Source organism: Lissotriton helveticus, chromosome 11, assembly GCF_964261635.1.
Source record: "Lissotriton helveticus chromosome 11, aLisHel1.1, whole genome shotgun sequence".
NCBI classification, from domain to species: domain Eukaryota; kingdom Metazoa; phylum Chordata; class Amphibia; order Caudata; family Salamandridae; genus Lissotriton; species Lissotriton helveticus.
In genome coordinates, this window is record NC_136072.1 from 31462318 (window position 1) to 31477449 (window position 15132).

General features: G+C 41.4%; 1 protein-coding gene across 1 annotated transcript in view; it reads left to right on the forward strand.

Annotated features, from left to right (window-relative positions):
- LOC144792126 (uncharacterized) overlaps positions 1-15132 on the forward strand; it is a 201893-nt gene that overhangs the window by 52087 nt on the left and 134674 nt on the right. Inside the window, exons 9-10 of the mRNA XM_078667000.1 lie at positions 4658-4822; positions 4988-5143. Coding sequence (XP_078523126.1) covers positions 4658-4822; positions 4988-5143 — 321 coding nt within the window. The remainder of the gene's footprint in view (positions 1-4657; positions 4823-4987; positions 5144-15132) is intronic.

Here is a 15132-nt window from a genome sequence, read left to right on the forward strand (position 1 = left end):
GCACTCCATTGAAGACAATGGAGTGCTCTGTGCTTCTACAGGCCGGTAAAGGTTCGCAAAGCAACATTCCAATGTTGTTTTCACAAAGGCCTCTCCAAGAAACCTTTGTTTTATATGTAAAAAATTCTGCCCTCTAGTGGCAGAATGTTTTAATTGTCTTGTTGCCTTTCGTAGCTGGGCTATACCGACTATTAAAGTTCATCTCCCTTGTTAAACGCTGGAGCGGGCCTTTAATAGCCGGTGTAGCTTGCTATGGCGGGCTATAAGGCTATAATAAAGATGGGGCAGAAATACCATAATTTCAAGGGTTTAAGCAGTTTCCCTTTAACTATCACTTGGCAGGAGGTGTAAAGCCCCCGAATTTTCGAAATAAGTTAGGTCACCACTGCCCAAAGAATTGTCCTTAATAATGTCAAATTGAGCAACTCCCGACCCCATAACATAATATTACACAAAGGAGCATGCCGGTAATCTCTGCTAAATGTAACCTGACAATGTGGGAAGAGGATGTGAAGTAATGGCCAGAGCCGCTGACTTTGGAACAGGGGAACGAGGTTAGAGTTGAGGTTTCGGCTCAACATCCTGTGTTTCTGGGCAAATCACTTTGTGCCTGATTACAAGTTTGGTGGTGTGGGAGTGGCCCATCATGCCAGCGGCCCGCTCCCGCACTGCCAAACCCATGGTTGCACCTCCTGCCAGATTACGAGTTTACTTGTGTCTGGCAGGTTGTTTTTGGAGGTCCCACAGCAGTGACTCTGTGCTAGCCGCCTACAACTCAACTCAGACAAAACGGAGGTGCTCATCCTAGGATCTTCCCCTCTGCCTGGGACGACTCTTGGTGGCCTTCCGCTCTAGGCACAGCACCCATACCCACAGACCACGCACGTAACCTTGGCTTCATCCTTGACTCCTCTCTCTCGATGTCCAGACAAGTCAACGCAGTCTCATCCTCCTGCTTCAACGTACTTCGTATTCTCAAGAAGATCTTCCGCTGGATCCCTCTAGAGACAAGAAAGACTGTCACCCATGCACTGGTCACGAGTCGACTGGATTATGGTAACACACTATACGCCGGAATCACAGCAAAATTACAGAAAAAACTCCAACGCATCCAAAACGCATCAGCGAGACTCATATTGGACATCCCCTGCCAAGATCACATCACCGGACACCTAAAAGACCTCCACTGGCTTCCCGTCAACAAGAGAATTACGTTCCGTCTTCTCACCCACGCACACAAGGCCCTCTACAAACTAGGACCCGAATGCCTCAACACTCGACTGTCCTTCTACACACCCACCCGCCATCTAAGATCGTCCAATCAAGCCCTCGCCGCAGTCCCGCGCATCCGAAAATCCACCATGGGTGGCAGATCCTTCTCCTTCCTGGCGGCCAAGACCTGGAACTCACTCCCCACTCACCTCCGCCTTACTCAAAACCACATCTTCTTCAGAAAAGAACTCAAGACCTGGCTATTCGACATAGAATTAACCCCCCTCCCCAAGCGCCTTGAGACCCTCTGGGTGAGTAGTGCGCTATACAAATCCCTGAACTTGAACTTGAACTTGAACACTGCAATGGTAACCTCAAAAACAGTTCCTGCATGGTATGGACTATAAAGTCCATGTTGTGCAGGAACTGGGGTGCATGCACACAGAGGGGAATATGGGTGCATGCACACAGAGGGGAATATATGTGCTCCCCTGCATGCCCCTCAGGCTCATGGAAAAAAGACCTCCATGACACCGCTATTGGTCCTAAAACTTGTAATAAGCATTGGGGTGCCGCAGAAGCGCCACCAGCATATTAGTTAGCCCCTAACTGCCATGCCACCACCAAGGAACTGTGGTTCCCTGGTGGCTGTGGCAGTGCATGTTGGTCCGACCGCCAAGGTTTTAATTGGGCAATCGGACCATCGGCACAGTGGTGGCTGGACTGCCACGACCGCGCCCACATGAGTCTGACAGTCCTTGGACTGCCGGACTCGCAATTTGGCCCTAAATCACCCCATGCCTACAATAGCATGAATGTGTCCTTGTGCAATGTAACTGGTGCTAATGTAAAGCACTCCAAAACCTTCAGATCAAGTTTGTGCTAAACAATTCAGCAAAAAATAATCATGACCAATTAATGCACGTTCAATGGTGAAACATCTAGTGAAAATTAGAGCCCTTCTTGCTGAGTCAAAATTCAATAATTTATTCATTTCCAAATCTTGGGCTACTTTTCATTCTAAATTTGACCCAGGTGCTGCATGCTCTGAAAGCTATAAAGCAGTCCAATTGTCCCTCACTTAAGGGAAGCTCGGCTGGCTATACTATTTAAGAAGCATCTGAATTTAAAAAAGCTTCCACTAGAGACATTTCCTTGGTCGGATGTTCTTGGTTGTTATCTACAATTATCCTGTTCTCTAGCATTATTGGCTATTGTCCTCCAGGTTCAGCAGCAGCCTTCATTGGGCAACTGGTTAATTTTATCACATCGCTACCCCTTACCCATTCAAATGAATTTTCTACTGGGAGACTTTAACATGTGGGCTCGACGTCCACCCCAACACTGGAGGAATGGGACAACGAGCTGGACTGGTGCTGGCAAGCAGAACTAATGATTTATAAAAGTAGAGGGTGCCCTAGGAAAGCGGAGAAAATCTGGTCAGCATGGCAGACATATCGTGGACTTTAAGAGGGAAGCCGGGAACAACGGTATTCATTATTAGTGTGGACTTAGATTTGTCAATAGAAATAGATAAATCAACTGTAAAATCTGGATCGATGATACAATATAAATGCTCTTTGTGTGTACAACAATTTTGTGGATAAATAAAAAGAGTTATAAAAAAAACATTTGGGCTAATATGCTGAGTAAATACCCACACCTAAGACTTAATGGAGCTCTTCGGCAGCATTAGGACTTTACAATTTGTCTCTAGTCAACACATAATGCTAGATTTAATCTTGGGCCCTCCATATTCAGTAAAGATGTTGGACATCTCACCTCTGATCCGGTCGGATCATTCTGTTACAGGTATGCCCTTGAGCCAGGTTAAATGCAGATATATTATCTAAACAGCTAGCATTTCCACCTCCCCCACAAGGGGGCAGACATGTAGACAATCAGTAGGCAACCTATGAGTATTGACTGAACAGTGGTCATCCCACTATTGAAGAAGTTTACAGCAGATCCACTGGTCCTCAGTAACCGTAGACCGATATCGCTCTTACCTTTCCCAGGACACATTCTGAAAAAGCAGACGAACAGAATTATTTAAGACCACCTGGAGACAAATCTTGAGCCAGCTGAGTGAGACCTTCAACCTGCACATGGCACTGAGAGCGCTTTGATATCGGTCATGTATGACCTTCCGATGGCGGCTGACAAGGGCAGTTTTGTGTCCCTTGTTTAATTAGATCTGTCAGCCACCTTCGGCAAGGTGAACCACAAGATTTTGATATTGAAACCTGCAGGGGTTGTGATGATAGGATCAGCTCAGAGATGGTGCAGCTCATATCACCCACAGGCAGCACACTTACCTCCTTTTTAATCTGAATCTCTGACCAGTGGATGAGGGCGTCCCTCAAGGCTCATCCCTGAGCCCACACTTGTCAACAAACATCTGAAACCACTGGCCAAATGATCCGTAGTCAAGGAATACTATTTATGAATTGCGCAGAAGATGCACACCTGGAGCATCCACTTTCAGAATCGTTTAGCGCATTTCACAACTGTACGCACAACATAAGTAACAGGCATACTCTGAACTCTCCCACTTTCAATGGGGACAAAACTGTGGTAATGTGCTGCTCCATGGTTAAGGTACTGTCTTCACTTTCAACTGCTTTCTGGCCCTGGCCTGAGGAAATCTCACCCACAACTGTCTTGGCACTTAAAAATCTAGGCTTCTAATTTGATGTGGACCGAACTTTGGCTATGCAAGTCAATACATTATTATCTACCTGCTATGTGTTATTGAGATTGCTGTATAAAATAATTCCACTTTTGCCACAGCATATAAGGCGTTAGCAGTTGAGGCTACAATCTTGAGCACACTAGACAATGGGAACTCTCTGTTTCAGTATGCTCCAGACAAAATTTTGAAATGCACATACAGCTGTGTTGGAATAAGCCCTTCAAAATAGTTATTCAAATACATTGAATGTGTACTCTCTGGATCCTTGAAAAAATCACTAAGACGAAACACGTGTTGGCTGCTGGTGTATCTGTGACGTCACATCTTTCCCCATAAAGAAAATTAATATGAACAATAAACACTAAACGACATTCCATTTGCTGCTAAAGTGCTACACTGGCTCAGATTTACAGTGACCTATGGACTTATTTTTGTGTTCTCCAGGGTTTCCCTGCTTATGATATACAAAATATATCATGTCTTCTCCCCAGACACACACCTCAACTCCCCTTTCTTGTCTTTAACTCCAAACTTTTGATTTTCAAAATCAACTATGCATGTAGAATATTTGCAGCTGGAATGACCTGCAAATCATGATTCTATGAATCAGTATTTGGGAATATGTGATCCAAATTACAGCATTTATGTACCTGAAGTCAACTTAGGTGTGCAAAAGCTAAAAGGCATGTATCTGTTGGTTCTTATGTTATTGAGGTGTGACTAATGGATTCCCATGTTTTGTTGTTTCAGTTTACAGACAATGGGCAGATCATTTTCCCATCCTCAGACAATGACGTCTTCTCCTACGTCAACCCCCCTTCAGGAGGATTCACTTCTAAAAGCCATGTACCAATGGTTGCTGTATTTTGGGACAATGCAGATTTCTCTCAAAATGTTGGATCAACATTTTACCAGGTTGGTTTGCACTGCAAGATAAAGGTTGGGGAAGGGGTGTAATGTAGAGTACTTCCAGGGGGGTTTACATAATGATGCAGTCTCAACAGCTGAGCTGTTTTGGTGTATGCTGCTTAATGGAAGTGCATAATCACAGAAAGATCTCCATATTTTTGAATCCCGTAGGAGTACATCACTCTGAACTCAGAAAATAACACTTTTGTCCAAGATGTTGAGAAGAGGATTCAGAGATACATGAACACCACATACACAGCCAAATGGACCCTCAAGGTCACGTGGAACAATGCTTCAGCATTCCCTGCAAAGAAGGATGCCACCAAGGTAAGTATTTTTAATTTTTAAAGACAGTGGTCCTTAGACAAGAGGGAGATTTATAAGAGAGTGAATATAGACCAAATAGAACTATTTTTTTTTTAAGGAAATGTCCAGCCGGACAATTTATTATCTTGATGAAAGTAAACACAAAGCAATAAAACACAGAGTGTGATACAAGTGGGACACCAACCGATGTCCGACTAACACACTAGGGGGACACAAACAAAAGGGAAAAGTGGTAGGCAATATCGGGTCATCTGAATATCATAAATCATAAAACAGATACTCCACAATATACACATATGCAAGAACAATTCGTGTCAGCTATGCATTTAGTGCATTAAGGTCTGTACCATTCTGCCAGCATTAGGATGTAATTCAGCACCATCTTGGTTAGATCAACAACACTGTTGTGAAGTATTTACAATATTAATCATCTTGAAAACTGTCTTCTTATGCACATCAGAGGTGTTATGAGAAACCTGTCTATTTTTTTTAAAACTGATGGTCACTATGTTTTGTTCGCTGTATACCTAGCCAAGAAAGTCCTTGCCCTTCTATGGTGCTACTTGATCATTCAGTGAAGAATTAGTTTGTAAGTTTACTTTCAACCACAATCTGTTAGGCATGATTGATTTTGTACCTCACTATCTGATAGAAGTCAATTTGGCTATCACTGTGTTCCAACTATACCATCTGCACACCACCGGGAATTAGCCACACTATCTGTCTACCACAACTTGCTCAACACACTTAAATCTTAATTCAGCCGATTAAGCATGGAGCTTTACAGAGGTATACACAAACATCAAAAATTTATAACAGTAGCAATGCTACATCTACATCAATGCGTCTATCATCCTAATCTCCAGTTTGGCAGAAAATCCAGAAACCATCAGCGACAAACTAGCTAGGTTCTTGAAGAATTGATTCAGTTGTTTTCCTGTAATCCACATTCCATTCTTTTACATGTCATTCCTGCCCACCTCAGTCTGTACAGCAATCAACAATGTACATCAAGGTTTCCTTAAATAAAAAGAATTTGGATTATTTAGGCAATATGTACAATATACCCACAACATACATAAGCGTAGATGCAGAAACACAATCATGTATAGACATTTGAATAAAACAATTATGGTAATAATGTAGGACGTAGATACATTTTATAAGAAATAATAAAAAGTTTATCTATATGTGATCAGTGTGTAAAGGTGACCACACAGCGCTATTAGTAAACTAATTAGTCTGGAAAAGCGAACCAAAAAAGTTAGGGTGACAGACTATATAATATAGAGCCTGAGTCACAAATATAAACTTACACTTTAGTGTAAGGTAAGGTTGTTTGCTATTCACAAAGGGATTTATGAGTAGTATCTTTATGAGTGGGGAGTCCCCGCACATAAAAAGATAGGGCTGTCTGCGTCACGTTATTCCTGATTTGACAAACCAGATAAAATGGCCCTGGGTGGCCTAATAAATTGTATTTTAGGGTTTGCGTTGTGCATGCATCACTCTGCGTGGTGCATATGCGAATCACACCCATGATAAATAGGGCCCGAACTTCTATTCGATATTTTTCCATTTTGCCCGTAAACTATTAAAAGCATCTTCTAAACACAATAGATTTCAAAATGTATGTGTTACAATGTACCAATGCTTTTGTAAGACACAATGTTTGTTTTGGAATTTCTCTGGTAAACCTGGCTGAGATAATCTAGCAAGCCAAGAAAATTCACAGCACTCTTTACAATGTCAATTTTTGCATCATTGCAAAATCAAGAAAATCAACTCAAAACTATTTTTTGAAGACTGTTTGTACAACTCAACTTGTCACATCATGAAAGAATTGCTGAACTGAAAATCAATATCTTATAATCTTGATTCCATGGAAGCTTTTTGTTGGCCAACAAGCAGAGTGTCAATAAAGATTTGTTTCAATTGATAGTTCTAGCTGCAGTTAGACATATATTAGTTTAGGAAAATCTTGCAATTAAAAATGGCAGGTCTCTTTTGAAAAGGATTTACTTAATTCAGTCACCATATTTTGATTGGGCACCTGTAGGGGTCTATCCATGATCCGATGGAGCGGATTGAGTCTTCTCCGGTTAGACTTGCCAATATATCTAATCAATACAAGTCATGGGTCTTTCCCCAAAAGTGAGTTTGGTATTAAGTTTATCCTGCTAAAGGTTTGAGAGTCACCAGATGTTCTCAGTCTGCAGAACCATTGATATCTGCCAAGGACAGAAAAAAATACTCATGCCCTTAGAATGGGGAATTTCCCAACATGTCTGTCTGTTTGTACAAATGAGTGCCAAGAAGGCTCCTTGGTTAGCTAAAGAAAATTACCAGCCTGACTTTATTTAAAATTAGGTAAGGGGAGCTGTTGCTGGTTAGAGAAACGCCAGGCAGAAACCTATTAAACTGAGAAGTGACCTGGCCAGATATTTATTCAAAGTTAAAATAAGTAATGCCTCATTATAAATTAATACGGACAATCCGGTATTAAAATAAATCATGAATCATTGAGAAGCTGAAAGTCCAAATAGCGTTTAATGCAAAATAGTAGGTAGCACAGGGAAATATCGAAAGACAATTGTCATTTCAACTGACCAGGCCTCTCGCTAGAAATTGGTCAGCTAGGAGCTAAATTACCTGCAAAATCACACTTGTGTATATGCAGTTTTCTCTAAATTCAAGTTCATGTATATGACCATGTAACAGGAATTTGTTATTCTTGGCAAAAACATTTCTAATGTGCGGGTGTCAGGATCTTCCCCTAAAGGAAGATCAGAACTGACTTGAAGGGAAGATTGCTCCATTCTTCATATATATATATATATATATATATATATATATATATATATATATATATATATATATATATTACCTACTGGCGATAGCCAGTAGGTATATATAGTTAGGATTTTTTTCCTATGGGATTTTTGAAAATTCTATGTCGAATAACTTTGGCGTTTGAGGACAGAATTGGCTGAAATTTTCAGGAAAATGGAACATTTTGTTTCTGAGCAGCCCCTGAAAATTTGGGGGGGTTTCGTCAAGGGGGGGCGAGAAAAAAGGGGGGTCCCAAAACGTGTTTTTCCCATGCAATTTTCCATAGGGCGGTTGGCCTCACTTTTAGCCTGAACGGCTGAATGGATTTACACCAAACTTGGCAAAATTGTAGGGACTGGTAGCCCGATGTGCCTTTGCTATGTCTCAAGATATAGGCTCCAGTGGTTTTTACGAAAATTAACTTTGAAAAATATATATTGGGCTACATTGGGCTATATATATGTTGGAGCCCAAATGTAGCCCAATGTAGCCCAATGTAGCCCAATGTAGCCCAATGTAGCCCAAAGATGGCCACCAGAGACAAAAAAAACAAATGTAGCCCAAATATCAGCCAGATGTAGCCCAACTATAGCCCAATGACAGAATGTCCCAGAGTGTTCTAAAGAACAACTAGAGTGCTAACAGTCCTACTTATTACAAAGGTATGGCACACCTGAAGCCATCTTGATTGGAATAAAGTGGTAACTCTTAAAACATTTAATTTAAAAAGGAACAAAATGAGGGGGTTCATTTTGCCATAGAAAGTATGATTAGCGAATATATGACGAAATCCCGCATACCATCAGTCCGCAAAAAAAATCCTGCATGTACTATTAGGCCGCAAATTAAAATAACGAAAACTTTTAGAACGAATATGCCTTTAGCATACACTAAACAACTAAACTACCCTAAACCCTAAAACACTACCCCCAGCATGACCCTACACTACGCAAACACTACAATACTACCCAAAACCCTAAAACACTACACCCCAGCATGACCCTACACTACGCAAACACTACAACACTACCCTAAACCCTAAAACACTACCCCCAGCATGACCCTACACTACGCAAACACTACAACACTACCCTAAACCCTAAAACACTACCCCCAGCATGACCCTACACTACGCAAACACTACAACACTACCTTAAACCCTAAAACACTATCCCCAGCATGACCCTACACTACGCAAACACTACAACACTACCCTAAACCCTAAAACACTACCCCCAGCATGACCCTACACTACGCAAACACTACAACACTACCCTAAACCCTAAAACACTACCCCCAGCATGACCCTACACTACGCAAACACTACAACACTACCCAAAACCCTAAAACACTACCCCCAGCATGACCCTACACTACGCAAACACTACAACACTACCCAAAACCCTAAAACACTACCCCCCAGCATGAACCTACACTACGCAAACACTACAACACTACCCAAAACCCTAAAACACTACCCCCCAGCATGACCCTACACTACGCAAACACTACAACACTACCCAAAACCCTAAAACACTACCCCCAGCATGACCCTACACTACGCAAACACTACGACACTACCCAAAACCCAAAACACTACCCCCAGCATGACCCTACACTACGCAAACACTACAACACTACCCAAAACCCTAAAACACTACACCCCAGCATGACCCTACACTACGCAAACACTACAACACTACCCTAAACCCTAAAACACTACCCCCAGCATGACCCTACACTACGCAAACACTACAACACTACCCAAAACCCAAAACACTACCCCCAGCATGACCCTACACTACGCAAACACTACAACACTACCCAAAACCCTAAAACACTACACCCCAGCATGACCCTACACTACGCAAACACTACAACACTACCCAAAACCCTAAAACACTACACCCCAGCATGACCCTACACTACGCAAACACTACAACACTACCCAAAACCCTAAAACACTACCCCCAGCATGACCCTACACTACGCAAACACTACAACACTACCCAAAACCCTAAAACACTACCCCCAGCATGACCCTACACTACGCAAACTACCCTAAACCCTAAAATACTACACCCCAGCATGACCCTACACTACGCAAACACTACAACACTACCCAAAACCCTAAAACACTACCCCCAGCATGACCCTACACTACGCAAACACTACAACACTATCCTAAACCCTAAAACACTACGCCCAGCATGACCCTACACTACGCAAACACTACAACACTACCCTAAACCCTAAAACACTAGCCCCAGCATGACCCTACACTACGCAAACACTACAACACAACCCTAAACCCTAAAACACTACCCCCAGCATGACCCTACACTACGCAAACACTACAACACTACCCTAAACCCTAAAACACTACCCCCAGCATGACCCTACACTACGCAAACACTACAACACAACCCTAAACCCTAAAACACTACCCCCAGCATGACCCTACACTAAACAACCACCACAACTCTACACTACACTAACACAACACTACACTACACAACACTACACTACACTACACAATCACTAACCCACGAAAAAATTAACACAAACCCACTTACCTCTCTCGTCATCGTGGTTTTCACAACGCAAATGCATTTACCATACATGCCTTTAAAACGTAATTCTTTGTAAAGGCATGCGCGATAAATGCACATGCGTTTTAAAAAAATGCGGGATAATGGTATGCGAGGTCAATGACCTTGCGGGATAATGGTATGCGGACTGAAAGTCTGCGGGATAAAAAATGCGGGAAAATGGCTGCAAACCATGATTAGCAGCAGACTTCCCTGGTGAGCACTAGCTTTACTACAGTGATCTAATGAGCAACTAGAGTGCTAACATTCAGAATTTATGGCAAATGTGTGACACATCTGAATGCCTTCTTGATAGAACCAAAGTAAACAAGCATTGAAAATGCAATAGATCTCGCCCTCGTTTAAGTTAAAGCCATTCTGTTTGTAATGAGGTGGCTTTTTAGCTTTGCTTTTATTAGTGTTTTTAAAACTTTCATGTAAATAACATGCATATGTATGCATATATGTATATGTATGCATGCATTTATATTTATATAGATTTGCAGATTATATATGTTTATATATGTATATTACCTACTGGCGATAGCCAGTGGGTATATATAGTTAGGATTTTTTCTCTATGGGATTTCTGAAAATTCTATGTCTAATAACTTTGGCGTTTGTGGACGGAATTGGCTGAAATTTTCAGGAAAATGGCACATGTTGTTTCTGAGCAGCCCCTAAAAAGTTGGGGGGGTTTTGTCAAGGGGGGGCCGAGAAAAAAGGGGGTCCCAAAACGCGTTTTTCCTATTCATTTTTCCATAGGGCGGTTGGACTCACTTTTAGCTCGAACGGCTGAATAGATTTACATGAAACTTGGCAAAATTGTAGATATGGTTTGCCCGACGTGCCTTTGCTATGTCTCAATATATGTGCTCCAGTGGATTTTGAGAAATTAACGTTTAAAAAAATATATATATCTGTGACAGCGCTCCGGTTAGCGCCCCGGTTCGCGTACCTGACGCGTAACGGAACTTCGCGAAGCTGATTGGCTCTCCGGTGTCTGTCAACATTCTAAACAGTCCGGAGCGGCCGCCATCTTGTCTCTCGGTACGATCGAGAGACAAGATGTGGTGAAAAACGAAGGGGGAAATGAAGGAAAGGGGGCAAGGTAGACCACTCCTGACCCCCTAGGATTGATGAGGGGGATATTAAAGTGCCCCGCGGGGCAAAAAAAAACAAAAAACATTTTTTGCGATTTTACGCCGTAGAGGCGCGTCCCGGTACGCGAACCGGGCAGCTCACCGGGCAGCTAACCGGGCAGCTAACCGGCAGCGTAGCTGTCAACATTGTAAACAGTCCGGAGCGGCCGCCATCTTGTCTCTCGGTAGGTTCGAGAGACAAGATGTGGTGAAAAAAGAAGGGGGAAATGAAGGAAAGGGGGCAAGGTAAACCCCTCCTGACCCCCTAGGATTGATGAGGGGGATATTAAAGTCCCCCGCGATTTTTCGCGGTAGAGGCGCTTCCCGGTACGCGAACCGGGCAGCTAACCGGCAGCGTAACGGGAGTCCGCCATCTTGTGTTTTTGGAGCGTCCGGTTCGCGTACCGGGTAGCGTCCCGGTAAGCGTAACAAGGGGAAAACCAAGAGAAACAGTAAAAAAAATAATTAAGGGAATAGATTTCCAGCAAACTTGGCAAAATTGTAGGGACTGTTTGTTTGATGTGCCTTTGCAAGGCCTCAAGATATGTGCACGTGTGGATTTTGTCTAATTAAGGTTAAAAAAAATATATATATCTGTAAGCGTGCTCCGGCACGCTTACGTTACGGGTTTTGTTTGCGCTGCAGAGCCGATACGTCACGGTTATGCGACGCGTCATGAGGCGTCTCACGTGGCTACGTGATACGTCACGTAATAAAGAATATATTTTAGAGCTATAGATATTAGCTTTTAAAAAACCAATGAAATTCACTGAAAAAACCATAGGTTATAGACCATATATAGTTAGGAATTTGCATTTACAAAACCTTGAAAATTCACTGAAAAAACCATAGGTTAGAGACCATATATAGTTAGCTGGACATTTTATTGACATAAAACCAATGAAATTCCATATATAGTTAGTTGCACTAACTATATATCGCGCACCCGCAATCCACTGCTGATGATGTCACATATTACATCATTCATGACATGGTCAGTGACATCACTGATGACATCACTGATGACATCTCAAATGACATCACTGATGACATCACTGATGACATCTCAAATGACATCACTGATGACATCATGACACACCAATACCAGTTACTACATACGCACTCACTGATTCCTACGTCTACACACACATTCACTCATTCACCCATACAATCGCTCATACATACAGTCACTCATTATTACAACACTATCATATGCACTCATACACCTATGCAGACACTCACACACTGCCACTCATCCATGGAGTTACTCACACACCTAGTCAGTCCTGTAAAGATTCAATCACACTTCCATTTCCTCATCTATACAGTTAAACACAGAACACCATACTTCAGTGACATCACTAATGACATCACTGATGACATCTCAAATGACATCACTGATGACATCTCAAATGACATCACTGATGACATCATGACACACCAATACCAGTTACTACATACGCACTCACTGATTCCTACGTCTACACACACATTCACTCATTCACCCATACAATCACTCATACATACAGTCACTCATTATTACAACACTATCATATGCACTCATACACCTAGTCAGTCCTGTGAAGAATCAATCACACTTCGATTTCCTCATCTATACAGTTAAACACAGAACACCATACTTTTCACACATATACTAACACATACTTACTCTCTTATACAATCACTGATACAAGTACACATTGATATGCACAGAGTCACACACCTCCCAGCCAGCCACACACACACTCAGTCTTCCATACATCCACTCATTCTTCAATATGTAAAACATATTTAAACTTTACAAAAACACACAGACACTAGATGATGTCATCAGTGATGTCATTTGAGATGTCATCAGTGATGTCATCAGTGATGTCATTTGAGATGTCATCAGTGATGTCATCAGTGATGTCACTGACCATGTCATGAATGATGTAATATGTGACATCATCAGCAGTGGATTGCGGGTGCGCGATATATAGTTAGTGCAACTAACTATATATGGAATTTCATTGGTTTTATGTCAATAAAATGTCCAGCTAACTATATATGGTCTCTAACCTATGGTTTTTTCAGTGAATTTTCAAGGTTTTGTAAATGCAAATTCCTAACTATATATGGTCTATAACCTATGGTTTTTTCAGTGAATATATATATATGTATATGTATATATATATATATTTAAATAATATATATATATATATATATATATATATATATATATATATATATATATATATATATATCAAAACAAAACCCTTTCAGGCATAGAGTGACGCATAAATTATGCAAAAAAGAAGGAGAGAACTCTGGGTAGGTCTCAGTTTAGGTGGAAAGCAGCTCCTGTTAGAGCACTCTCAACACCAGCGACACTCTAGATCTGCTCACCTCAAATGTCTGTTTTTCTATCAAAGTTTTTTAAGCATAGGATTGGACAGTGCTATCCGTGCCGAGATAGAAAATGACAAAGTCTTTCGCCATTTAAACAGCAAAGTCTTTAAGCATAGGACTAGTACAGTGCAGTCCTTGCCGAGCTGTCAAATAACAAAAGCCATTTATCACTCCAGGCACAATATTACAGCTTTGAATTGGTAAAATACCAACTCAAGCCAACCTGAAATGAATAAAAGCAACCCCTGACACAGTGTTTCGCTCTAATTAGAGCTCTTCAGAGAGGTATAGCTTTGTCCAGACACAAAGTGTCTGGACAAAGCTATACCTCTCTGAAGAGCTCTAATTAGAGCGAAACACTGTTCGCGTCACTCTATGCCTGAAAGGGTTTTGTTTTGACTTAATACTGGGTGCTCCCTTGTGTCTGGACAAAGCTATACCTCTCTGAAGAGCTCTAATTAGAGCGAAACACTGTGTCAGGGGTTGCTTTTAATCATTTCAGGTTGGCTTGAGTTGGTATTTTACCAATTCAAAGCTGTAATATTGTGCCTGGAGTGATAAATGGCTTTTGTTATTTGACAGCTCGGCAAGGACTGCACTGTACTAGTCCTATGCTTAAAGACTTTGCTGTTTAAATGGCGAAAGACTTTGTCATTTTCTATCTCGGCATGGATAGCACTGTCTAATCCTATGCTTAAAAAACTTTGATAGAAAACAGACATTTGAGGTGAGCAGATCTAGAGTGTCGCTGGTGTTGAGAGTGCTCTAACAGGAGCTGCTTTCCACCTAAACTGAGACCTACCCAGAGTTCTCTCCTTCTTTTTTGCATATATATATATATATATATATATATATATATATATATATATATATATATATATATATATATATATATATATGTATATATATATATATATATATATATATATATATATATATATATATATATATATCAAAGCTCCAAGGTTCCCACCTGTGGAGACGCACTCTGACATCCACTGCAGCAACTGTCATGAGGTAAAAGCCGGACTGC